Raw genomic sequence first — 27554 nt, 5'->3', positions numbered from 1 at the left:
TTATTGTAAACAGGATATTATGTTTACACGCAGCAACACCAAAACAGAATCCTTGAGTATCCAGAATATTAACAGGATATTGATGTGCAGAGAAACACAGTCTGTCAAAACTGATCAAATGTTCTCCATTGCTGAGTGGGCACTGCTCTCTTCACTGTGCAGCGGTGCAAACAAAACTGCACCCAAGTCATTTTCAGAGGCAATGAGCCTTCAGACGACGGAACAGACTCCAGATCAGCTTTTACTCAACATCCCCAAGCTCTTGAAAGTCTTTTAAACAACATTTTAACTTTGTGGCATTTAAGGTCCTCTTTAAAATGAATAGTCATAATAAATCTTTGGCAGCAGACGGGGGAGGCAGTCAGTGGTTTGACCAAGGCAATCTTAATTTAACATAAAGGTATTCTGCTTAACTCGTGTCAGTGGTAGTGGCAACTCAGATTTTCTAGCCAGCAAGTGTTTGAGCAGTGGTGATTTTTCAAGGCACCCTGCCACATGCAGCCTCATGTTATCCAAATTGATTTTCTCATCACTGTTCATCCCTGTGCTGATGCTGGCAGCATTGTCTACTTCCAGCATTTGGCTCAGCTTAAAGTAAATTTCTCCCCCACTGAGCAAAACACTGTAAATGTATGACTCATTTACTTGTCAAAGGCAGGAGAGGAGAGAAAGGGAGAGAAATAAGGAATGGGTCAAGGAAGGAAATACTGATGTAAGGCGAAGGAGAGGAAGGGGGAGAAGGAAATAGTGAGTGTGTGGAGAGAGCATGAGAAACGGATGAAGGAGAGGAGCTTAGGGAGCTAAACATTATTTAGACTAAATGAGGTCAAGACCTTGAGATATACGCTGAATTGCAAATGTAGTTGCCCACATTTGCACCTTGCCGTGTGTTTACGTGCCTGTGCATCACTGCATGTGTGCGTCTGAGTGTGTGTGTTTGTGTGTGTCTATGCAGTCAGTGGAATACTAAGAAGGTCAATGTCATTTTTCTTGGACTTGAAGCCTTATTTGAACAATAAGGCTACCTTATTCGGGTTAATATGTTATTGTAATGCCTCACAAAAACACATATTGTAGCTCAACCTACACCTTTTGTTGTCTGTGTGTTCGTCTCGTCACACAATTCTTTTCTCTTTCTCTCTCTCCTCCTTGTTTGCAGGGTAGTAAGGTCACTGAAATGCTGACCCTAAGTTGGCCCATCTATGCTCTAATGTGTGGCAACTTCTTGCATCCTTGCTCCTATGAGCTACCTCCTAGAGGTTGCCTAGGAAACAGACGACCAATGAGAGTTCAGATTAAAGATGCTCTGTTAATGTGGACTGCTGCATCCCTGTTTAAAAACACACACGTGCGCGCACACCTGTTTTGTATCAGTCACGAAAAGAACATAATTGTGTAACCCCTTGATGTTTTCAGGTTTATGAACGGCCTCAAACAGATGAAGTAGAACAAACTGAGGTACATCTAACAACAACACCCATTCAAGCGCGGATGGCGGTGTAAGGTTTTCATTTTGTCGGAAGTGACAAATACTGAACTATCTGCTATGACACTGAATAACCAGAATCATTGGAGGGGATGGAAATTCAATGATCGCTGTCTCACTTCTGTGAGAACAGGCGCAGGTTGTGACAGTGCTTTATTTTTGTATTTCTGCCAGATATTCATTGCGTGTTTGCTTTTATCGTCACCAACTCATGGGGACGGTTACTGTGGGAACACAAACTGAGGTCCCGGTGGAATTGGACTGTGGAGTTAGGCTTAGGCACTGGTTGAGGTGATGGTTAAGGTGAAGGGTACACATTATGTTGATTAGCTCTCCACCCAAAGCTGGTGAAACAAGTGTGTGTGTGTGTGTGTGTGTGTGTGGCGCCACTGATTCAAGTGCTCTATTTTGAAGCAAAATACCACAGCGGTGCTCTGCTCAACTTACACCATACCTCTGTTGCCTGCCTGCTTATCTGTCTGCACTTAACTCATGTTTTATTTTCTCTTTATTTGTAGTTGGTGGGGTTTATCTACGCCTGCTATGTGGTCAAACTCATTTCTGAAGAGGAGGATAGCTGTAAGTACCCAGCCATACATATATACTCACATCAAGTAATATACAAAAAGTTTACATATATTCACAAGTATTTTCCTGCAAATGTAGTTAGTCCTTGTACACAACAAAGGTCTCATTGTAAAGTTTTTGATAAAAATTTCTCATATATTTAGTTGACCTGGATAACTTTCACCCTCGACATAGGTACTTAGAGCAGCTACAGCAATTTCTTCCTTGGCCTTCATTAGTTAGTTGCAGATTGTGTTGGAAACATCTAAAAATGCTGTCTTCATCTTGCACTTTTGTACTTTTGTGCTTGTGTTCCAAGTTTCAAAAAGGTTAAAACAACTCACCACCCTCCAAACTGCTGATGTCTGTAGCACACTTACTGCAGCACCCTGCACACCTGTCCTTTTCAATATGAGAAGAAAGCCAAAGTTTGGCAGAGGTGCTCCATTTATAACTGGAAAGTCACTACTTAGTGAAGGGATGTGAGTGAGTCTGGGACATGAAATATATTTGTATAAGTAGGTCTTGGTGCTTGAAGTTCATGCAGCTGGTACTTCTGAGTCCAGAAATCAAGTAAACTGATGCTTCTGTTTATCTCCATCCCCCATTCCTGCCTCTCACTAAGGCAACAGGCATGTGTTACGCCATCCAAGGCAGGTGGCTTCGCTGACGATTGGGCAGTTATCAATGCTGAGGTGTCACAGCAACGAGAGACTGAGAGAGTTGACGAAGAAAAGATATATGTAGATACAAGCTGATGAAAGTGTTTCTTACGACTCCCCACAAACTTACCGCTTTCAGGCACCATCACCAAACAGTCACGAGTCAAGACGAAGACTAGATACTCAGGGAGCAAGAAAAAGCATGAACCCGTTCATTAAAACATCTTCTTCTCTATTCAGCCTTTTAAATTTACAGCAGTTCATCAGCACAACTATGTTGATTGGGAAGTGCGCAATTTGTACAGTACAAGGCTAAAGTGACATCATTTTGACAGATAAAATAGCTGGTGTGACGGTGGTAAGAGCAAGAAAAATAAAGCCAATCAGCATGTTAATTCAATGATTGTTGTATTTTAAGTGCAACATCTTTCTGTGAGCATTAAGCTGAATTAGCCCATTTACCTGAGCCAATCATTTTTATTATTCTATTAAAGCAGATGCAGCTGTTTTGCTGAAGGATCAGTACCCAAGCATGTCTTATTCAACACTGGACTGAGGAAGCCGTTTGCTACAACATAAATATTGATAGGCAATAAATGCAGGCTGGAACAGTGGAGTTTGAAGACCTGAGTGCAGACAGGTTGGCCTGCTTGCCTTCTTGCCTTAAGCAAGCTGAAGATTGAGATTGGCGGAGGATGTTTATTATTATTTTATTTTTATGTTTTGTCTTGTGTTTTTTTTTTTTTTTTTTTTTTTCCAAAACAGCAGAAAACGTATAACTCTAGGTGAGCCTTGCCTCAATGCCTGCCAGTGTTTCTGCAGTGATAAACACCCTGTGTTCATTGAGGTCACCGTTAAATATTGAATCATCTGTTGCTTAACGTTGAAGAGCAGTTCAGAGTCCCATTTTATGGAGAATAATTAAGTTTCTGGGTTTATTTTGTGATATGATTTGGTAACAAATAATTTTAGTTTTGTGAATTTTTTTGTGATGGCAGGAAACTACTTCACCGCTTTTTCCCAAGTTTCTTTTTCACTAATATAAATTGAAGTTTTTGGACGATTATGACTCAATGTACAGTATTTCCATGCACCAATCAGTGCAGCAACAATTGAGTCAGACGCAGTGGCAGTTTTGGGGCAGTTGTGTTTGTTGGCACCGTCAGACGTCACAAACAATGCTGAGAACTTTTCTCTTCTGCTACATTGTTTTCTTAATTAGTCATGAATATTTAAGGTTTTAGAAAAAGTTATCAGTGGCTTTAACGAATTCAGGAAAATTTTCAGCTCTGTACAATATATGCTGACCATCTGTTCATCATTTTTTAAAATGCTTCTTAGAGATGGTTTTGTGCTTACAATATCTTACAAGAAGGACACACTGACCGACACATTCACATTTTCATCAACACGTATGTGTAACACAGAGATGCCCTCTGACTAAATTGTGAGTCTTTGGACAGTGGGAAGAAACAGGAACCCACACAGACAAGTGGCTGACATTCACACTACACAGATGAGCGATAATAAGCTACATGAGTCTTTCTTCAAATTGCCTCTCATGGGATAAATGTTATCAGAAGGAATCAGGACTCAAATTGAGGTTTCAGGCCACTAATAAGGCCTAATGAATATGCATGGATGGCAACGCCATGTCAAATACTACGTTTTCACATAAGGAAAAGATCATTTTCTCCACAATAATTCTGGTATCCATTGTAATAATCATGTTGCTGAGCCTTAAGTCCTGAATGTAGCTGCACAATAATGCATTCTGGAAGACTAAACTATAATCAGGGAGCTTAGTAGGGAAAAGCGCCTTGGGTGAAGACACTAATACTCACAGAGGACCAATGAAGATTTTGAGTTGCTGAGAAAGCTAATTACTCTGATAATTATTCTGTGTGTGTGTGTGTGTGTGTGTGTGTGAGTGAGAGAGGAGATTAATCATTATAGTCGGTCTTAGTTGTCTCACAGCTACTCAAATGTGTGTGTGACAGATTCTTATGAAACGCACAGGAGTAACACACACACACACACACACATTAAGATTACTGAAGCAGTTGTATAATCCGCCTTTGTGTAAGATATGGATCTTAAGCCAATTCCAAACATTTCTAAAAAAAAAAAAAAAAAGAAATAAAATAACGGAATGTCACGATAAAGTAAATCAGTTTGATTGTAAAAATTTAGAAAATCTGTCCTTACAAGAGACTTCATGTTCATGTGTGTACTACCACCTGATAGGCAGCACACTGACAAGGTTAGGGGCTCCATTTCCTCTTGTGTTCAAAAGGTCTTGCACGGCACAAGCTCTGCTGAGACTATTTGACTGCAGCATGAATCAGCAGGAAAACCTTAGCGTTCACACCAGGCTATTCTTCCACAAAAGGATCCACACAAAGAAATGGCGCATGAGGCGCAGGCGATGGCTCTGCATTGTCTGAGGGAACGACAGTAATGACCTGAATGATCATAAAACATCACCATATTGCTGCAATCCTGGGAAACTGCTGATAGACAAAGAAGATCATCTGTTGCCCCATTGCGTGGTATAATCAAAATTTCACATGCATACATTGAGGGGATTAAGGGAAAGGTGTGAGAAAGATGTGGTGACTTGTAATAATTGCGTTTCAAAAAATCAGACAGAATTAAAAGAAGAGAGGAAGGTGAGGACAGGCACCTTTACAGATATGCAGAAATATGTTACCAGTCAAAAGATTTGGACATCCTTTCCTTTTCATTGGAACAGGAAAGGGTATCCAAACCTTCTTCCTTATGGCTAAAGTGGTCACTAGAGTTTTCAGCTGATCTGCCAAAGTTGTCATCAACTGATGTGATGGGCCTGTTTATTTTGGCTTTCTACTTTTTTTTTTTGTCATCCTTACAAAGTTCAAATTTATTTCAGGTTCTTGGCTTTTTACATCATGGGAATGTTGTGATATGTTGGCCTGTCACATGGTCATGTGATACTTGATACAGGATCTGTTAGACAAGAACTATAATGCACAAAGTTGATTACTATAAAATGTCCTTGTTTGAGAGCGACCAATGGCAATTAATGCTGATTGTTCTGAGTAATGTTTGATTACTATTTCGTCCTTGAACTATATGTGATTTTTGTGGTAATGTACATAAGATATATAAGAATCGTTAATTCAAAAACAAACAGCCAAAAAAGCCGCTTTCATACATTGAATAAAGATTTGGATTTCAATTACCATGGCAACAATCAAAGCTTTACAGCTTTTTGACATCCAGGTCAGCTGCAGTAGTCTGTATATTCGCTGGAAATCAAACGCAACTGACCTTATTGGCTCGAGCATGATAGTTGGACTTTCTGTATATCCCTCCTTATTGCAGACTGAAGGTAAACTTTGAGCTTCTTTCATCTCTGCAGCAACAGCCAGATTCCACATTGTGCTTAATATTTGGAAAGCTCTCTGAATAAATAAGGAAGTATGCTGCTGATCAAGGCAAGGAAGACCCTTTTATGAGCTCTCCAACATCAAAGTAAAAAAAAAATATCATGGCTCCCCCTCGTGAAAAGTCCATGCACTCTGCCTCAGTCTGAGGAAAGCAACCACCTGCTGGCAGCGCCTCACTCTGTGAATCTGTGCAGCTATCCTAGATAATTTAGGCGTTAAGAGTATTCTCAAGGCATAAATATATATTGCTGCATACGTCTCAGTCCTCTCCCTATAAATAGATCTACATTTGCATTGCAGGATTTTTATACAGTTTAGAGCAAAACTTCAATCGAAACAGTTTTATTCCTACAACTCTGATTAGCAGTAAAAACATTGACAGTCACAGTGTTTCTTGAGCAAAATGTGCTGTTGAGGAATCTAGGGTGGCGAGAAGTTAATGAAATGAATCATCTGTGGTGGGAAGGTTCCCTATTGGGTATACTCTTCGTCTAATTGGTGATTTGTATTTTTTTTTTTTTTTTTCTGCAGTTGATTTTATAGGAGGATTTGACTCATATGGTTACCAGGGGCCTCAGAAGACCTCCCACCTTCAACTACAGCCCATGTACATGTAAGTATAGTTACTTTAAGGGGTTTTTAATACACACACACACATACACAACATGTAGATATAAATATAGTTGTGTTTTGCTCAACATTACGAAAAACAAAAAAACAGTTTGTATTCCTCTCTTTCTTAAATCTTTCTAAAAGCTAGGAAATGTTTTAGTTTGCAACTTGGAGGCTGACAGGTCTCACAGTCTTAAATCCAGCCCTGCTGTCAACAGCAAGCTGTGTTATGGAGTAATCTTCATCTGTGTTTGATATCTTGAGGTCTGCATGGAATGATATAAGCACATCCCTGCTGCATCAGCATAAGGTCTTATCATTTATCAGCACAAGGTCTCATCAGTTGTCACTGCCGTAGCGCTTTCATCACCCACCTCACATGTTGCCAATAAAGGTGAGGCATGTGATGAAAGCCATCTTATCCTTCATGTCATTCACGCTGACACTGATTTTCATAATTGCCTGTCAGCCATTTATCCTCAGCGAACGGGAAAGGTCGTCTTAAGCATTATTGTTGTGTTATGAAGTGGATTTTGGTGTTTCGAAAGCTTTTCTTTTATATCATGATGGTGATTTCCTGAAACTGAGTATTGTTTTTCTCAGACCTTCATCAGCTTCATCAAGATCTTAAGCTATTCCTTGGTCGATGAGCCAATAGAATAACACAACTGCACTGCATCAGTCTTACGGCCTCACTTTGTCCTCTAGAAAGCAACCAAGCAATGCAACAAAAACTACAGCACTTAAACAAACAACAAGGCAGAATAATGGTGATTCCACTGATGTGCAGCCGACAGGTTATCAATAACTGTTTTTATTAGAGAGAAGAGCTGGAGTGAATTAGAGGGAGCTGCAGATGGACGGAGAGAGAGAGAGATGGACAAAGAGGAATTGAGATCAAGATGGGCGAGAGAATGGTGGAGAGAGAGAAAGGGAGAAAGAAGAAGATGAGAAACACAATGATGGATGAAACATGGGACTAAACAAAGAAGAAATGCAATAAAGGACCATTCTGTAGTTTTATACGTCCCTTGTGCAAGCCATAACACAGATCATAAATCATCGACCCCCAAGATAATGGCTGCACAAACGCAGAAAAACGCACACACAAGCAAGTCCACCACTATGCACACACACACACATACACAAAAGCACTTAGGAGCACATACACATTGAAGATGTGTGTCGGTCCCACGAACATCCCATCACACACAGTGAAAGTGCTGATGGACAGCTTGTCCTTATATACACATTAATGTATACGCATGTAAATGTGCACACACGCACGCACAAACATCATCAATATGCTATCATTGTTCCCCAGCTGTTGTCCCTTTGCTTTAGTGTTTATTAGCCCTGGACAGAGGAACCAATAAAAAAAAGCATCAGCTGCACCACCCCAAAGGAACCCCACACCCTGCTTCTGCCCCCCACACACACACATAAAAGATCATAACTACCGCCTCCAGACTTTTAAATCTCTTTGGAAAATAAAACAACTATTTATCTTTTTTTTTACCAATGAGGTGATTTGTTACATCGTAATGAGAGTACAACAGTTAGGCTTCATTCCAAAAGCAGGATAACACAACATACATTTTTTTATTACTAATGATGATGATACACCAAGGAAACATTATGCATCAGCAATAAATATTCTATTACTGTTATTTTATTTGTATTATCCCTATAACTAATTAAATTGTTATCTGATTAATTCAAAGAGCAAAACCTTGATATCATAAAGAGAGGAAATCTGGGCTTTAAACTGAAAAAAGTGATAGATTGCTCTCAGTTCCCTTATAACAACAAAATGCAATGTTTGCTGAACAGCAGCCCGTGAGGAAAGAAGTTAAGTTGCTAAATGCTAAACGACAGCCACTAATTCTCAGAAGCAAATTCATAACTACTAAAAAATACTGAGCTGAAAAAACTGAAATATCAAAATAAGAGACATCACAGTGTTCTATATCTCTTTTATTCTGAATATACCTTTGATTTGTAAGAGGGGCAGTGTGCTGTTTCCTCTCTAAAGAGGTAAATGGTCTAACTTTAACTGTCTTTTTTACTGTTTCAACAATTTTTGATTTAAATTGTCTTGGTAACCAAACAAACTGTTCTCATCTTCTCTTGCTTCTCCTGATTTCTTTTCCTGTCACGCGTGTAACAAAAGTATCAAAAGGGTGTATCAAAAAGCCACTATGCCCATGAGTGTGTTAATCTGTCTCTTGAGTGTTATTATCTTTCATAAAGCACACCATACAAGTGCCTCTGATGTTCTCATCGAGCAATATTATGTTTTGCGGTGAATTACTTTATCAGTGACAATGTGGAGCAAATGATCTGTTTTCATTTTATCAATAACCTCCTGTCCTTCTAGCTCGATTTTTTTGAAGTGGTTCTGTAGTTAAATAAAAAAAGGTTGTTAAAATCTAATGTGTGACAGTGCCGCATAAAGTCTGTGTTCTTCAAAGTCGCTGTGCCGCATGCACTTAAATAACGCTGCCAGTTAACTTAATCATTCAAGTTCCACTGTTTACTAAATGAACAAAAAAAGTAGTTTTGGGAGAATTATGAATAACCCTCTCCTTTGCTCTCTCCTCTCCAGGTCAAAGTAAACCCAGGATTTACTCCAGGAGTGCTGCCTTACCAACCACCACTGCTTACCATCCTGCTTTTACCGTTCCAACTGTTTTTTTACTAACAACAACTGAAACACAGACTACTTGGCAGGATAGAAGGCACTAAAATATTCAACCTAAAAATATCCCCAGTACTCAATTTGAAGGCTTTCCCGGTCTGCATGTCTGTCGTTTTTTTAATGCAGTTCTGTGTGTTCTTGGTGAAACACTGGCCTTGTGTGGTTGAACTTGGTAACTGCAGGACATATGCTTTTATCTGACTCCGAAGGACACAATCTGGACAATGACTCGCTCTTCTACTTGTGCTGTTGGGTGTATACATTGTGAAGCAAACCAAAGGGGATCCCTGCCATCAGGGAAATGTTAACACGGAGCCCTGTTGCTTCACATTTCTGCAGAAAATAAGTTGCTTTCTCAAGTGCTGTGGTATCAAAAAGCTCTCAAGTGCAGATATGCCTGACCAAAGACCAGAGACACATCTGTGTGTACACAATACAGCCTGTTTAACTGTCTCTGGAACTCTATTGCTCATTGTGCCTGACCGAGACCCAACTTTAACCGAACTGACCAAGCATCTCCGATCAAGACGACCGATCAAGGAATGTCAGACTTCATTTCTCTAAGATTTCTTTATGTTGCGTTTGGGTAAGAGCAAGAGCAAAGACGGAGGCCTGATAAAAGTAGATGGGACTGAAACACAAGTACATGCTACACATTTATCATGTTCTTTCATAAAAAAAAAAAAAAAAAAAAAAAAAAAAATCCTCTGAATGTTAAATAACAGTGTTGTGTGTAGATTTGCATATTATCATTACATAATTCCATATGTACAGGAAGCAGATGCAGTCATTAGGAAATGCACATGTGAATACGCACACGCGCGCGCACACACACACACACACACACACACATACACATACATATAATAGGCCTACAACCACCTAACTTTTTTACTATTAATGTGAATCTTAACAATGTTTACAACAGGAATCCTGTATGTCAGACAGGAAGACTGAAGACTTGACTGACAGGTGCAAGAGGTAGACAGACAGGCAGACGATGAGACAGAGAGGAAACCTAAGAGATACTTTCTAGCTGCAGCTTCCCAAAGACCATGGGAACTTTTCTTCCATATTAATATAGAAAGACACTGGTTGTGGGTGTGTTTCTTTGGTCTCTTGCTGTCTAAATATTTTGTCTTCCATCCAAGACAGACACGTAAAGGGAGATAGAGACAGAACATGACAGAGATAATAACCGAAGACTGATTGAGGTCAGGCAACAGTATCCCATCCACCTCAGTCCTCTAACAGATACCACGGCCATCGTTTTCAGCAGGCAAGCTTTTTCTTTTTCTTTTTTTCTTTTTTTTTTAAGAAAAAATTAAATTGAGGGCAAAAATGCTGGAAGCTAGATAAAGAGCCCAATCAGCCTTATCGTCTGCAGCAACTAGTTCTTTTTAATAACAAGAATAATACAAAAGCAGTCCGGATCTTCCCGAGGCAATGCTTACACATAGGGAAAAGAGACCCTTTAAAGAGATGACAATCACAGTCAAAGTGGCCTGAATCTTGTCATGGATTGGCATTTTTATATCATAAGAAATGATGAAAAATAGTGTGGGAACAGAGAAGCCTTTAATTTCGACTATTATTTGATTTTTAAAAAGAATTATTCTTTATGTGTTGCTACTCAAACTACTAATAGCTTGGTGAGAAAAAGGAAAACAAAAGAGAGGCCGGTGCTGAAAGCATCCTCCTTCATCTGCAGACTAACGAGGAGAAAAATGTTACCAGAGGAAGGCCCGAGACATAGCAGCTTCCCCCTTACACCTCGCTATTTAAATTTTTATGCTGAAAGTGCCAACTGAATCACCACATGGACAGCTGTAAAAGCCTGTTTTCTGAATGCCACAGACTGGGACCAAAACCTAATGGGGCTCAGGTTTACTTTTCTCTGGTTCCCATGTAAGAAAAAATAGCAAAGATATCACAATTAGATTGAAAAATCCCATTGGCAGCAAGACTTCAGATTTTATTTTTCTCAATGTAAAAAAACAAAAAACAAACAACAACAGCTGATTCTTTCTGGAAATGTGGCTAAACATGTTACACTTTGGTTGCTATCTGTGGACCAAACGCTTGAGGCCTTCCCTGTAAATCGAACATTTTTTAGGTGGAAGGTTGGCGCGGGAATAGTGGCTTCTCTTTATAGGATGGACTAACAGACAGTTTCACTCTAAAAACTGCGTTCAAAGTCCACCTACAACCCCACCCACACCCCAGTAATCTGCAGCAGTTTATCTGTTTGTTTGTTTTTTAACAAAACTGGTGGTTGCGTTCAGAGTCGCAGCCCCACACGGCTCCACTGACCCTCACTCTGGAGGACAAAGACAACATTTTGTGTGTTTGCATGAGGTGTTTCCAAACTATTGCATATTTAATCTCATGCTGCGTGTCACTAACTAGCTTCTTAAAATGGGAACTGTTTGGTTTGTTGAATGCTCCTCAACTCCTAAATGTGAACTTTGTGATTTTTCTATCAATAACACAGTCTGAAATGTCTGCCAAGTAAAGGAGAAAAATAGCTACTACAATGTAAAACGATGAAATGTAACTTTGAACTTCTTGACGTTTTTTAATCACGTGGCCGTGTTTACTGTTTTTTCTAGTTGACTACTAATGTATGATGTTGTGTACAAGTGGGACTACTATGTTTTATTTCTTCTAATTGTACAGTGTATTTGAAATGAGAGAGTAAGAGGAGATGGGAAGAAAGAAAATTAGTTGCACTATAGTCTATAATTCTTTCATTAAACATTCTGTAAAGGCTGGAAATTCACTTTCACTTCTGCACATAATTAACTTTACATTATTTTTTATTTACATTTCAGCTGCTTACAGGTTTTCAGGATTAAATTCATTGCAAATAAAAAGGTCCTTTTAGGTCATTCAAATCAGAAACTGTGAAAAGAGCCACATATCCAAAATTTAAAAGCATAATTGGTTGTGTCCTTAGCAAATGAAACCATTTGAAATGAAAGTGAATAATTTGTCTATTTGTCTTCATGGATTGGTTTAATATAATGTGGCAGTGTGGAATCAATGTCAACTTACATCCCAAATTAAACAAAGTGAGGCAAATATGCACGGAAACAGAAAGAATTTCAGATATATAATGTGAATCGAACATATATACACACATATAACTATATATATATATATATATATATATGTGTGTGTGTGTGAGTGTGTGTTTCACACATACTGTGTGAAAGACAACAGTATGTTGTATTTTGTGTCATGGTGAACTGAATGGCTTTTAACCCAGAACCTCCAAAAGCCACAACCTGCTCTGAATTGAACACAGATCACAATAAAAGGTAGAGCTCAATAAAGATTGTTAATAAACAGCAATAACGACAACTATAATATATTTTATTATAGTAACAACAATAAAAACAAAATCCACGCAGATAATTTATCTCCAGAGTTGCTTGATCTCATTTAGACTTTGTAACTTTCAACTGAGCTTTTGTATGTAGGTTGTAAAAAGGCATTTCCTTGCTAAAATAATAAAAAAAATAAATAAAAATGGGTGAGTGGTGTCAATAAAGACATTGCAGCGCTACATGATCTTTCCTACCATCTAACTACTCCATTCTGAAATGTTTAATGCTTAATGGCACGAGCATACAGCTACGGATATCAGTATGGTATTGAGTGAATTTAATGGAAAAAAGTCTCTGGCCAGTTTTCAAAAATTCTGAAAAGAAAAGAGCATTTTCTAAAATGAATTCCTCATTGCCGGCTTCATAGCTTGTGTCATGGTGCTTTTACAGTTGAAAGCCTCAAAAAGAATTCAAGTCTTAAATATTATAAGTGAATGAGAAACAATCAAAGGTGAGGTACCAGGTGAGCCCAACCCCTTCAAACGGTTCAAACAACATATCTCGATAAATCTTGCAGTTGGAACATGAATTTTATTTTAACTTTGTTGAAACTCTGGACCCGAGCACTAAGTGAACGAGCCTAAATTCTCAGCTTCTTTAATGACCATTATATCAATTACCAGGCAAGTGAAAAGTATAGGAGCCCTTGACAGAACGTTGAGATAATCATTCATTTTCTACCGTGTTTCCGGGGGAGGCGGCATTCCTGGAGCTGGGCCTCCATCACCCAGTTACTGTATATTTTAGACAGTAAAAATGCATTCGTCCAATCCTCTGAAGTTGCCTTTGCTATTATTTAATCTGAAATTAATTTAAAGGAGCTCTGAGAGTGCAATAACACACACTTGTATTACATTAAGAAACCACCACACTGTCAGTAGTAGTCAGTAGCAGGAACATGACACTCACTGCAGGTGGGAAGAAAATGTCCCATCTGTCTGTGTGGCTCTGGGTTGATTTGTTAACGTTCACCACTGACTAGAACCATCTATGTTGGTTTGACTCCCTCTCTTCTGGTGGTTTTGGGAATAAAGTAGACAGTGAAGGAAGTCTCTAATGTGTCCTCTGTTCCCTGAGAAGTCTCAACATTATTTTGTACCCAGATTATGTATATCTGCTACAAGGTGCTTTCAAATGACAAATTATTCACAGACTGGGTTATTTTTTTAGGGTTGAGGGTTTATTTCTAGGTTAAACAAGACCTGTTCTCCTATCCTGTCCTACCCCGATTCACAACAGATCGTCCTTTACTTACACACAAACACAATCTCATTGCCAGGAAGCAAGTACATCAGTGCTTTAAGGTAAATTAAATGTCCTGAAAATAAAGAGTGTTGAATGAAAACAGAAAAAAAAGTGCTGAATTAAGGCTGAAACACTATTGAGTGTTGAGCCACGTTTTAAAGATGCATTTGGCTGGGTTTCTGATGGAGTAAGAGCTAAAGGTTGGAAGTAGTTTAAAGATGTATTTATGGACTACACTCCGTCCCCACTTTAGACCTGTATAATGAGGGGCTACGCACTCTGGAAAACGTCTGATGGCTTTTCTGGCTTTATGTAATAAACTGAGACTGGCACTTGTAAAAGCTCCTTAACGTTCCTGGCATTCTCCACTAAAACCAATTGGGCACAGCAAGGACAAGCAAACTAATTACTGTGACTTGCGCCGTGTAGCATTAATGAGGAATTGTAAGAGAGCTAACAACCCATTTTACAGGCGCCCCAGCTAGGTTTATTTGAAAATTGTGCCAACAGTGCTGAACTAAAAAGATGACTGTCCAAATTAATTTTGTTCTTCAGTGTTCAGTTGTGACTTTCCTCATCAAAATGAAATGAGTTCTGGTTAGAGGGGGGCTTTCTGTAGATGGGAATAGTGTGTGTATGTGTGATGCAAGGAACAATAATGGGTATTTCGAAGACTGTAGTCGGGGACTAACTTGCTGGATCGCTTGGTATAACAACATTGAAAATGAAAATAATGAAAGCAAAATGCAATTCCACACATTCCCTGCAGCAGATCAGCACATTTAAACATGATGGATTCAGTGTCTTAAATGAGAATGGTGTTTCATTCATATGACTCATTGGAATTTACAATGTCATGGTCTTTATCAGAGGACAGTTAAACCTGTTAAAGTATTTTTATTTTCTTATTACTATGTGGGGTGTATTTTCATACTTTAATACTGTGATAAGTACAGAGCTCATCATGTGTCACTGTTTGTCCTCCGGTCCTTAATAACCACAGTCATTGGAATGTCTCTGGTTATCAGTGTGCGAATGCATTTGGGTCTATAGTTGAAGTCCTTTAGTGGCACCTTAATAGCTTACTGCACAGTTGAATAACGGATGATTTGAATAATGAGCAGCTGCTTCACTGAAGACAATAACAATCATCACCTTCCCACCAACAGCCAGATTAACCTACAGGGACCCAGCTGGGACGAGAAGGGGGCTGCTCTGCTGCCACCTTTCCGTCACTCCTGGTGCAGAGAGAGCAGTTTTCCTGCCTGGTGGTAGTCACGCAGTTTCACCACAATAATGAAGGACATGTTTACATTGTTTAGGAACTTGTGACACATGGATGGGAGTTCCAGTGTGAACTCTGTTTGTTTAGTTTATTGTTTTGTTTTGTTTTTTTCCCACAGATGATATTTCAATTTCTCAGTTAAATCTGGGGGTCCCGGGAGTCCTGTGGGGTCAGCTGCTTCCGGTCACAGCCCGGTCCTGGTCCGGCAGCTGGACAGGGCTTACCGCTGGGCTTCCCCTCGGCCTATCGCTGCTCTCCCGCGTGCTGACGTCAGAACCCGGAAGCGCCGGCCTGCGCTTTGTTTTGTTTTGGTCGCCGGAGTTGAGTCAGGCGGAGGTCCGTCCGTCCGGAGGAGGGAGAGCCGCCCCGAAGATGGGGAGAGACAAACCGGGGATGGAAGATGACGGACCGGTAACTGACGCCTGTGAAATGCCGGGGTTTATCAGCAGCTTCGAGGAGGGGAAGGCGAAACTGTCCCGCAACCTCTCGACGGAAACTTCCTTCGTGGACGCTAAAGTTGAGCGGCCGGTCAGAGATTTGAACCGACGCGTCACCGGATCCGACTCGGCGGCCGGAGGAGAGGGGGAGCCCGGGGAGCCGGGGCAGAGGGATGCGGAGGGCAACAACAACAACAACTGCAACGGCGGAGGGGAGAGAAGGAGGAGGGCGAGCGCCGTGGAGATTTTGAGGAGGAACCTGGCGGTGACCAAGTCTCCGTCTCTCTGCCTGAACACGGACAGCCGGATGCAGCGGCAAGCCGAGCGGGACACCCGCCGTAACAGCGACGTTACTCACCGCCATGGACGAGAGTGGGGCCGAGAAACGGACGAAGCCGCGGCGCAAAACGAGCCGACCCTGCACGGGGTAACGTCCCCGGACGCCCCTGTGGCCCAGTGTCATCGCGTGTGCGACAGTGACAGTAACGAGTCCTCCGGTGTCAAGGAGCACGTCTACTGCACCGTGTACTGCATCGCCGGGGACAGTCGTCCGAAGGACGGACAGACCACGCACCGCCACGATGAAGCGGTCCCCTCTGACGCACCAGAATTGGACCCGGAAACCGAACGGGAAGCGGGTTCGAGTCCCGAACCGGCTCTGTACACCGTGGATGACTTGGTGGATCCGTTCGGGGATATTTACCACCAGCTGTACAGAGACCAGCACGGCGCGGAGAGCGTGATACACAGCTGCCGGGTGTGCCTGGAAGACAAAACCATCGCACCTCTGCCCTGCTGCAGGAAGGCCGTGTGTGACGAGTGTCTGAAGTTCTACGTCAGCTCCCAGGTTGGTGGGTGGTGGTCACTGGGTCAGTCAGCAGTGAACCCAATCAGCAAGACAAACACACACAAACATTTTGTCCATCACACTTTTTTTGTGTCTTCAGGCATCTCCCCCACCCAAGTGAGAAGAGCAGGGAACTTTAGGGCTAAAGTTAATTAGGAAATTCTCTAATTAAATTATTATAAAATTGTCACATCTCAACAGCCACAGGTCTCCTCATCTTGTGATTACAGCTTTTTTTATGTGAATGTGGGTCACTGACACAGTTGGCACTAAAACTGGGACCTGCGCATCGCTGCTTTTTCACAATAGCATACTTTGTGCATTGATGTTTTGTTTAGTTTTTTTTTTTTATCTAGCAGCACTTCATTCTGTAAGATTTACAGAAGCAACTTAAGGGTCAAACAAAATAGAGTCACTATAGAGGACACTGTCTCAGCAGTGTGTTCTTCATAGATTTTCTCTTTGACATTTTGAGTATTGATTCAGAGTAAAGCGTCTGGTCAGAGATCTTATTTATTGATCCTGGTGGTTATTCAAAATTGATTTATCCAGAAAATTAATAATTTATAGGTGAAACATTTACTTCCATTATTCTACAGTGGAGCTGCCATGGAAATAGGCACTGCCTCTTGCCAAGGCGAAAGTGTCTCATGATGGATTTTTTTTTTTTTTAAGTCTTTTAAGTGCCTTGTTCATGAGCTGGTGCCAGTAAGCAACCCTCTGAATATAATTCCATCTTTGATAAAAAAAAAACTTTGTCAGCTTCTTTTACTGATACTTTGCAAGTTGGGGATAAGTTACGATCTTTGGCACCTTGTTACTGAAGCCTTCATCTGCTTTAATTTGTTTTGATAAAAGTTGTTATCATTTGTATCGACTACCCTATACACACAGTTATCTTTCTTTGTTAACAGGGCACGAATAACAATAAACCCCATGGACACAAGCTGACTGATAATTTAGCTGAGAGTGAGATAAGGGTCATGTAAACGATCCTGAATGGCTGGAATTTGTTTCCATGAATCTACAGCACACTTTGGGAAGAACAAAGGCTTGGTGTTAACCATCAGTTGCTACAGCTAGCATTATGTCAAAAAGATCACTTAGAAAGGACCCCTTGAGGAGATTCAGTACCTCTCTTCAGGGCACATGTACAGGCAGGTACCATTTATTTGTTGGTAATGTAGCCTGGGTATATATTTCATATAATAACCTTTTATATGAAAGTGCCCCCAATTATTTACTACTGAAATTGTTTATTCACAAACTTTGGCCAACTCTTTAAATTGTTCATCAGTGACTTTTAACGTGCTTCGCTAGTTTTAAAAGAATCTTAATTCAAGTTTATTGGTCATATTGTAAACATCGGCATCGATCCTTTCTGTGTTTTTGTTTTTTCCCCTTGTCCAGCTCTACAATTTCACCAATGTCACAAAAATGTAAACTTATTTTGTGATCATATAATCAAAGTCTACAACACTACAATTTGGACAACTGTGCCAAAATATAATGTGACTGCATTTACTTTCTTATATGCTTATGTAGTCTTTTAATCATTTGTATGACTATATGCTGGATCGTGTTTTACCCTAAATCATACAGTACAAACTTAGAAGAAAATCCTCCATGCTTTTAAATACTCTGCACACATGCATGCATGTATATGTACGAATACCGCAGCCGTGCACCAAACCTGTCCAACCAGTCAGGCAGGGGCAGTGTGAGTGTTGTGGCAACAATCCCAACACATCAGTTCTTTGCCTGCAGAGAACACATTTTCATAATCATGTAATAGGTTTGTAGTCTGTGTGTGTACATGCTGCAGGGGATGGTAAGTGTAACACTGTCAGAGCCTGATGCTATTGTTCTTTGTTTTGTGTCTGTTGTGGTTTCACACGCCTATTCACAGACACACTGAAAATATACAGTTATCCTGTGTCAGTGGCACAATAGGCCTCACTGGCTTTGATGGACTGTAAGTATTGGAAGAGACTTGATATAAGGAATATAAGGGTATAAGGAAGCAAAGGAGGAGGAACTACAGGACAAGGAGGCACAAATGGAAAACTAAATAGGACCATTAGGCATGAAATGGCAGAAAACAAATGAGAGGGCATAGTGTATCATAGTGCTTTGATACGTAGAGTAAGATGAGATGATTTTGTTTTAGTGCTTTGGAGATCACAGAAGATCTGTGTTCTTTCAAATACGTATGTAGTTTTTTTTTTTTTTTTTGGTTTTTTGATACTATAAATACATAGATGTATCAACGTGGCCTTTAGGATGTAAACCACTGTGTCAAATGTAGTTTCATGTTTCATGTGTGAGTCTGTCATATCTTGAGAAGCCAGAACTAAAGTGCGCAAACCCCTTGATGTTGCTAAATTTAATCCTTATATCTTGTGTGTTTCTGCCTACCCGTGTTTTAAATTAAGCGTTTGCCTTGATGATGAGGCATTGTAATTAATGTGTGAATAAGTTCCACTTAATATTACTGGCAAGTGGCTGCCAGGTGCTCAGATTTAAGTGTCTGTCAGTGCGTGTGTGCGTGTGTATGTGCGGGCGTGTTGTCAATTAACTATTTCCAAATGTTCCATATGTAGATTTGGTATTGGTGGTCCATTGGTGTATAAGAGGCGCTCCCCACAAAAGTAAACCAAGTGTGCACAAACACACAGCATGCTTGAAGCATACAGACACAGACATTTAGCTGGTGTCCTATTAATTTACATATAAACGGTAAAAAGTTTTTCAACAATTGACTGTCATTCTCCATGTTTCCCAGGTGCGAGTGGGCAAGCCTTACATCAGCTGTCCAATCCCGGAGTGCAGTGGTAGCCTGGATGACGGCATGGTGATTTCCCATTTGGCCAATGAGGACCTGGCAAAATATCGGTATTTTCTAGAGTTGAATCAGTTGGATTCCAGCACCAAGCCCTGCCCACAATGCAGTCACTTCACTTCTCTAAAGAAGCACAACCCCAACCACTCTGAGCACAAGTACAAGGTAAGATGACAGTGTGGCTACACAAGCCTCCAGTTGCTGCCCTGTGAACCAGAACCTGAGAAAAAAAATAGAATGTTTTGCAGCAATATTCAGTAAAATACATTAAATAAAATGTCACTTACAGTTGATATACACTACCAATGAAACATTAGTTATTAGTACTGTCTCTGATTCTTAATGTAGATCCAGTGTAGCAACTGCCAGTTTGTGTGGTGCTTTAAATGCCACGCTCCTTGGCACAATGGCCTCAAATGCCGTGACTACAGAAAAGGAGACAAGCTGCTACGAACCTGGGCAAGTGTCATAGAACATGGACAAAGAAATGCCCAGAAATGTCCACAGTGCAAGGTAAGAACTGGGAAAGGCTGAAGAGCACTTTAGTAAGTCTGAGGATTTCTGGCTTTGGCTACATTATAAGGCCAGTGTGGGTAAATGGAAAGGGATTTGACTGATGGAGCGTAGAATCAATGTAGAAGAATAAATCAATGAAGGTAAGGAAGCATTAAAGCAGGGAGGGATGATGGATGGGGAGCTATAGGGAAGCTAGATGGATGCACAGATTTAAAGTATGTGTGTTACAACAGATTAGAGAAACATACATAGTAAACATATTGAAAGCAAAAATGAGTGCGCTGCACAAAATCTGGTAGACACTCACAGTCATGAACCCAGCCAGGTCTTATCTGTCAGTCTCATTGCAACCAAGTTAGTCTACACAGTATCTAATTTGACTGTCAGAAGATGACTAAAGGAAGACATAAATTAAGCTAATTACCGGTGTATGGGAAATGTTTGCTCACAGCAGCAAATGCTTACCATCTGTGTTTGTCACACTGCTGCTCCGTGTCTCTGAAATTCTGTTCTGGGAACTGGGTGAGAGGATCGCGTTTGACTGTGAAGCCAACAAATTGGTGTCATGCTGTGTTTCGCCTGAAAAGAAGCTGAGAGCAGCTGAACTTAATGTCTGCATTATGGGAAGACTGCTCACTGCTACAGCAGCCAAGTAGCAAAGATCCATTAACCGCACTGCTGAATGCATATTGCTTTGCCAATATTCAATGCTGAACCGAATTCTTATAGATTTTAATGTGAGAGACGGGAACCCTCTGCCAGTGTTGCATTTAAATTTGACATTGTGGAATTGTATTTCTTTCAAAATAAACTTAGCTGGCAGAACTCGGTTATTATAAGGATGCATTCAAATTGGAAGTCTGACTTTTGAGATAATGTACCCAGGCTTTTGTCTGTGTGTTGAATACAGAATTTGGTGGCAGAAAACTGTTATATGTCTCTGTTTTTTCCTCTTCCTGCTTTTAGATCCACATTCAGCGGACAGAGGGATGTGACCATATGACTTGTGCACAGTGTAACACTAACTTCTGTTACCGCTGTGGAGAGCGTTACCGACACCTAAGGTTAGAATCTTCTGCTTTTTTTTCTGCAGCTGTCTGTTTTCCTGCAGCTCTGATTTAATCTTTCACTGTTATTTCACTGTTGGCAGATTTTTTGGGGACCACACCTCCAACCTCAGCGTGTTTGGCTGCAAGTATCGCTACCTGCCTGATAAACCTCATCTGAGACGGCTCATTAGAGGGTCCGTCTGTGGTACGTTGATATGTAGCAGAGTTGAATCTTCTTCAGACACCAATGAGGTTTCTGATCCCTATTCATTGTGTTTTTTTCTCTCAGCATGCTGTCATTAAAATGTAGATTTATAAATGCAGTAGTTTAGGGTTAGGACAAAGGACTATAGTCAGTGTAGCTGATGTAGTTGATGTGGCAATAAACTGTTGTTGATATATGACCTTCTTCATTCTGTTTTTTTTAATGTAGTTCTGTTCAGTATGACTCAAAACCAATGACTTTGCAGTCAGACCAGGATTATGACTGTGAAGTAAAGCCCGAGTGAACGATATTCATACAATATTGTAGTTTTTTTTTTTCCTTGTTCTGTGTTAGATAAAAACAGTCTGCTAACAGTTCAGTGAGCCCTCAGACACAGCAACACCTTGGAGCTAAATGACAATTTTAATGTGCTGATTCAAAGCAGAATTTTTAATATGTTCATTCTCTTCATTCAGCATGTTAACTTGCTAACAGTTAAGTGATGGCTGCAGAAGACAGTCGCGGACAGACCCTAACACAGATAATCATTTCCTGCCCATAGAGACGCACCTCTGAAAAGACTGAAAGAAAAAAAAAGATATACCTTCTGACTGTGTTGTGAATGACTATTAAATCTGAGAGACTATGCAGATCCCTCTGCAAGTGTGAAAACATCACATATCAGATGGGGTTAGCCATAATTATCCATTCACACTTGTGCATTAGCCTGCCTCCAGGAAGTCCGACCCCTCCAATAGGCTTGTTTGAGTCTGCTCTCCATGACAGCTATAACCAGTTATATCAGCAGGGAGCCTGTCGGACTGGGAGTTGATTTGTCCCTTAACAGGAGCCATTTACTCATTACAGCTCAAATCACAGTTCTCATGCCATGGACTGTTAGCACAACAACAATTGGATTCAATGTAAAACATTTAACTGTTGATAAAGCTGATCATTTTCTGTAAAATCTGTTCTACATTAAGTAACTTACATAACTACATGCTGGTGTCTAAACCTCTTAAATTTTCTGCAGGGAGGCATTAAAGTTTTATTCACAATGCAACAGAACAAACCATTAAATTTGAACCATGCTATTGTCAGGCTGTCTGAAAGAGCAGTTATTCATAATGGATGATTTTCTTTTCTCTGTGTTTCTCTCAAGCTACTAAGGTGCTGATAGCTCCTGTGGTCATTCTGCTGGTCGTGGTGCTTGGAGCTCTTGCGCTGGTGATAGGTAACATAATTATACACATGAATACACTTGCGCATTAATCAGGGTGAAGCTCTAGAGGAGAGCAGTAAACAGATAACAGCTAAATGGTTTGGCTCCATTACAAATATTTCCTTCCATGCAGCAAATCTGCTGCACTCTCAGTGACATTGTGGGCATCTCTGCGAGTTTCATATGAAAGGGAATCAAACTATGCCACTGAAAAATACAAAGCTGTAGATGCAGACTCTCACTCTTTGGATGACTGAATTTTACTTCCTAGAACTACATATGCGAGTATCATCATCCAAATACAGACTCACTGAACCGCCCGTCAGACAGTATAGTGAACTATTGATACCTCAGCTGAACAGTAATTAGAGTTAATCTCTTTCCTGTGTCTGTATGTCTGACAGATGATCCACTGCAGACAAACATGCCGTGATAGCAAATTCATATTTATTTTCATCACGAATGGCATCAGTGCCTCCAATCCTCTCTTTTCAGCTCAATTAGTTTCACAAATGCCAATTTTGTTTACAGTGTCCTATAAAATGCAATAATCAATTCAAATTAGTGTAGAGATATCATGAGATCCTAGTCAATCAGTATCACCAGATACAATGATGTTGGTTTAATCCATCTCTCCCACTCCCACTTTTTTTTTTCTGCAGGTCTGGTAGTTTTCCCAGTCTACTATGTGTGTAAGAGAAGGAAGAAGCAGCGCACTCAGGGCTCTGGAAGGTGGATCTGACACCCGCTCTGCACTACATTTCCTCAGGGACAGACGTGCCAGACTGAGTCATCACAAAAGTTTGAGAGGAACATCAGAAATGAACACAACTTGAACATTTGAGCTGAAAAGGACACAGAACCCCCGCTGAATTCCGATGGAACCACTGTTTTGTACTGTGCTGCTCACATAATGGATAGTGAGTGTTTGAACCCCCTGAAACTTCACCACATTTCACAGCTGTCTCGACTTTCCGACTGATCCACCCTTGTCTCAGACGCATTAGAGAAAGTATCAGCAGTGTAATATTTAATCCAATAATCCAATTTTAGCGCAGTTTGTTTACACCCAGATTTGAGAGGAAATTGGGAGTCCACACGTTAGATCCTGCAACATCTGGATTTTGTAGACAAGAGGATTTGACAGTGTTGGATACCAGAAAAATCTTACAAGGAACATTGACTGGAGGAATTCACAGGTGAACAGTGTGGAAATTTGAGGAAATAAAGCTGTCCTCGTTTGCGAAACATTCTCATGCTGCAGGTAGCATGGAGGCTGCATTGGGAACAAGCCATGATGGAAAATGAATTCTCACTGATACAAGACCTGGATATCGATTTTATTCAGTGCAGTTTTCACCGAATATTGAAAATTTCCACTGCGATTTGTGTATTTGGAACAGACTGAACTTGATAGATGATGCTGTTCTTGGCTACCCTGACTAATGCTGACTCTAAGCTTGGATAGTGTGTCTTAACAATGACCTTTTGTGAACACACACTCAGCGCACTCACCTCTGAATGAAATATTGGAAAACACCAGTATAATCTTAGCGAGCCTTCATTGTTTTCGTTTGATATTTTCCATCTACTCCTTCTATTTGTCTGTCTTCCCACTGCTCCTCCTCATCCTATCTGGTCGCTGGATGGTGGCTTGCACATCCACTTACACACACACAAACACATGTACATACACCCTCCTCTCTGCTGTGGCCACATACTGTATGCCAATATCTGCATCATCAAAAAAAAAAAAAAAAAACTGCTGAAGGGTAATTGTGCCAAAACAAAACAATGAGTGTGGCAGGACAGACATTTCATCCTTTGTTAATTTTCTGTTATTGGTATTGGGGGTTCCCTTTGGCAGTGAGTTAGGCGGTGGTGCTCTCACTGTGCTGTGGAGTCTGCAAAAGGTTATGCAGGTTGTTGGCATAATTATGCATGGCACGGTTAGACACCACTCAGAAGTGCTTATGCAAATGCTAAGACTTCGGATGACTGAACATAGTGTTGCAAATGGTCCCTGCAGAGAAGCAAAAGTTTGAACTTTGCGTGTTGTTGTAGTGTGGGTGGTGGTGTGCCAAAAAGCTAAACATGATGCTAGACTTTTTAAAAACTTCTCAGAATTTATCATCCAGTTGCTGTACACTGAATATGTGGTATATTGGGTTTGGCTTTAAGTTATAAGGTGAATTTTTTCAAGAATTATCAAGATTTTGGTTTTGTTTTATGTTTTTACTGGATTAAGATTTCTTGCTGTTTGAGACTTTGCATATTAGGGACATAGTGGTCTAAACACAGGCATACAGCCACTCCCTCTCAACTCATTTACACTAGCACATAAGAAATCACACATGTTGGCATGGTTCCAGGGAACAGGAGCTTTACAAGAGCTTTAAAGGTCGTCACCTGGCAGCTGCCAGCTCGCTGTCCTAGCTTTATCCCTCTATCCTCTCCTCCCAGCTGCCGTGCCCCAATTTTATTTGTTGCTTTTTTCCATCCTCTGAACTCTCACTTTGCTCAAACATCTTGTGTTAGCTGGGAATGTACATAAATACATTTACATTTACTGGATTTGCAGCCCTCTGACCTCAGCTGGGAGCGGAGGTGGAGAAGCTGACAGTAACAGTGCAAAAAGATTTAGTTTCAAATATAGGTGGACTAACAACATCCATAGGAGCAGTGATTGCCACTCAGCCATGAAAAGCCACCGAGACTTGATGAGCCTCTGATCTATGAAAATAACACAGAGCTATCTGTGGTGCACACTGTGGTCAAGTACATCAGTCACAGATATTTTGTTTTACCATCCCACTTATGGAGCTGTTTTTTCTTATGTTGCTCTTTCATGAAGGATTGGCAAAGACATTTTCATGGTGAGGCTGTTGGAAATCAAAAAGATAAGGAAAAGCACAATTTGTCGGCACATGAGGAATGTCACAGCAGAGTGAAGACAAGATATGGAATGATAGAATAATGAATGTTTAAAGGGGTCATCTGTAGATTGTTCATGTCAGCGCATTTTTAAATCCATTGCACTTACCAGTGGAATGTATAAACTGAGGGTTTCATCACGGCACGTTTCATCACTGAAGCTTTGCTAGATCCAGGATTTAAGATGTTGATGTTCATGCATGTGGGACATGTTGGAGAGCAAAGTGATTAGCCTGGCCTTATCCCAGGGATCTGAAACTTTTTTTTGCACCTGGAGTAATAAAAAAAAACCTAAACAACAACTGTCAAATACAGTCAACTGCTCACAAGTTTCCTTAAGGACACACTGATTTCAGTAGCCATAAGAAGTCCTGAATCTGGGTTTAAATGCACTCTCAGGGACTCTTATTTCCTCTTCACTGTACCCAGAGCTCTTCTACTACATGAGCTGTGCCACAGATATTGCTGAAAAGCACTGCTGATTCAAAATGCTTCCTGACACATTTGCCCACAGCTGCTTAGCAACCATGTTTAATCCCAGGAAATAAAGGACACTGGAGTCTCAAAAGAGGTCCAAATATCTCAGTGTTGCAAATGCTGTCTGCATTTTCCAGCCTCACTCAGCTATGCTGTAAACCCTCTGTGGAGGTGAGGGGTTGACTCTGGGAAGAAAAAATATGTGTCAATGAATCCACACTGGGATATTGAATGTGTATTTTATGCGCCAAACAAAAATTTTGAAATCAATGTTGACTGACAATATTTCATCACATACATATTTATCTTACTGCTCAGCTAGTTCTACACTGAGATGTTGAATGCCTAATTCTCTGCTCTATTGACAAAAGTGTGACGGATATTTGTCCTTGGCAAAGAGAAGTGTATCAGCAGAGTGAATTTAGGTGTATGTACTACAGGATGTTTTTCTCCATGATATGAACACATATTTGCAACAATATATTAAGCTGCCCTGTAGTGTGTAGTTTATCACTGCTGAAATGACTGATCTTTCGATTATTGCCAAATGTCTTTGATAATTGATTAATCATTCACATTTTTCATCAGATACCTAATGTTTGGTTGCGTTATGCAAGAGGCTTCTTGGAAGCACAAGTTTATAGTCAGATTTATTTGACAATTTGGCTCTGACATAGTAACCTCAATATGAATCGGTTCCATCTGTTTAGCTACTAAATGACTTTTCTAATGGGGTGTTGTTAGTCACAGTTATTCATGAATATCTGATTTTACCCTTTTATTCACGTGCTGCAATGTAAAGACATTTCAAATGCCATTACTTCTTTGTCTCACTGCCGCATTACTGCATATTGCTGACATTTATCTAAACCTTAAACTATTTGGTTCAAGCTTTACATGCAAAAAATGTTTCATATTAACTCAGTCTGTGATATGAAAGTTATTTAACCATTGATCTTTCTTTGCTGTGGTGTATTGGCTGGCTAATGCTCCTGGCCTTTTTTATTTGTATTACTCTCCCAGTGATACTAGCAAAAATATGCAATGGTGCCTTCACAGCCACAATAGATCAGGGTTTTCCATCCTGTGGTTCAAGGCCCCTCTGTGACTCCACCAAGAAGGAGTAAAATCAGAGCATCCCTGATCTACCTATGTCTTTGAAAAGCCAAGGCAAAGCATAAAAATTGGAAGATAGAACCCATACACACGGAGGAAAGTATATTGAACCACTGCTGTGGGTCTGTTACCCCAATGCGCAGGGGAGGCAGTAGAGCCATACTTCTGTTTTTGGTAGAGTTTAAAAGATTAAACCAAATTTTAAAGTGTACAAGTACGACAATTAGGTATATTCAGTACATTCCAGATACTGTATTAGATACATACAGATAATATTTTTCAGAAGTTAAACTGACACTGTGTCAAACTAAGCTCACTTATTCAATTGTAGATGAAGGTGAGTATACCAACAGGATGTGTCATTGTATAGTTAGGGATGGTACAAATAGGTTATTTCACTCCAGGAGATCTGTGGATATTCGGTTTGCTTGATTGTGGTTTATTATGAGTAACATCAGGATAGGGCTCCTTATCTAGATGTGTACTCACTGGGAAAATGGCAGCATATGTATATGTACACGCAGCTTT

General features: G+C 40.4%; 2 protein-coding genes across 3 annotated transcripts in view; both read left to right on the top strand.

Annotated features, from left to right (window-relative positions):
- The window catches only part of nkain2 (sodium/potassium transporting ATPase interacting 2), a 63572-nt gene extending 53410 nt beyond the window's left edge, over positions 1-10162 (top strand). Inside the window, exons 5-7 of one of the 2 annotated variants that reach the window (XM_029496604.1) lie at positions 2005-2065; positions 6678-6759; positions 9367-10162. In XM_029496604.1, the coding sequence (XP_029352464.1) occupies positions 2005-2065; positions 6678-6759; positions 9367-9376 (153 nt within the window). In that variant the 3' untranslated portion in view covers positions 9377-10162. Of the gene's footprint in view, positions 1-2004; positions 2066-6677; positions 6764-9366 lie in introns of those variants that run through there. The other variant, XM_029496605.1, reaches the window with a different exon arrangement.
- A 5518-nt stretch (positions 10163-15680) lies between these two features.
- Positions 15681-24271, top strand: rnf217 (ring finger protein 217). The gene is made up of 7 exons (XM_029496998.1): positions 15681-16665; positions 19451-19672; positions 19856-20020; positions 20990-21087; positions 21174-21277; positions 22440-22511; positions 23162-24271. Exons 1-7 carry the CDS (start codon positions 15754-15756, stop codon positions 23239-23241), a joined length of 1653 nt encoding a protein of 550 aa, XP_029352858.1. The 5' UTR covers positions 15681-15753; the 3' UTR covers positions 23242-24271.
- Positions 24272-27554: the final 3283 nt, after the last annotated feature.

The sequence above is a fragment of the Echeneis naucrates genome, chromosome 24, assembly GCF_900963305.1.
Source record: "Echeneis naucrates chromosome 24, fEcheNa1.1, whole genome shotgun sequence".
Classification (NCBI taxonomy): Eukaryota; Metazoa; Chordata; class Actinopteri; order Carangiformes; family Echeneidae; genus Echeneis; species Echeneis naucrates.
The sequence above is the reverse complement of the archived record's forward strand: the minus strand, read 5'-3'. Positions and strand labels throughout refer to the sequence as shown.

Excerpts from the sequence above, each read along its gene's own strand:
- rnf217 (XM_029496998.1), top strand. The coding sequence starts at position 15,754 with ATGGGGAGAGACAAACCGGGGATGGAAGATGACGGACCGGTAACTGAC. Across the intron at positions 16,666-19,450 it reads AGTTCTACGTCAGCTCCCAG|GTGCGAGTGGGCAAGCCTTA; the intron begins GTTGGTGGGTGG and ends CATGTTTCCCAG. Across the intron at positions 20,021-20,989 it reads AGAAATGTCCACAGTGCAAG|ATCCACATTCAGCGGACAGA; the intron begins GTAAGAACTGGG and ends TCCTGCTTTTAG.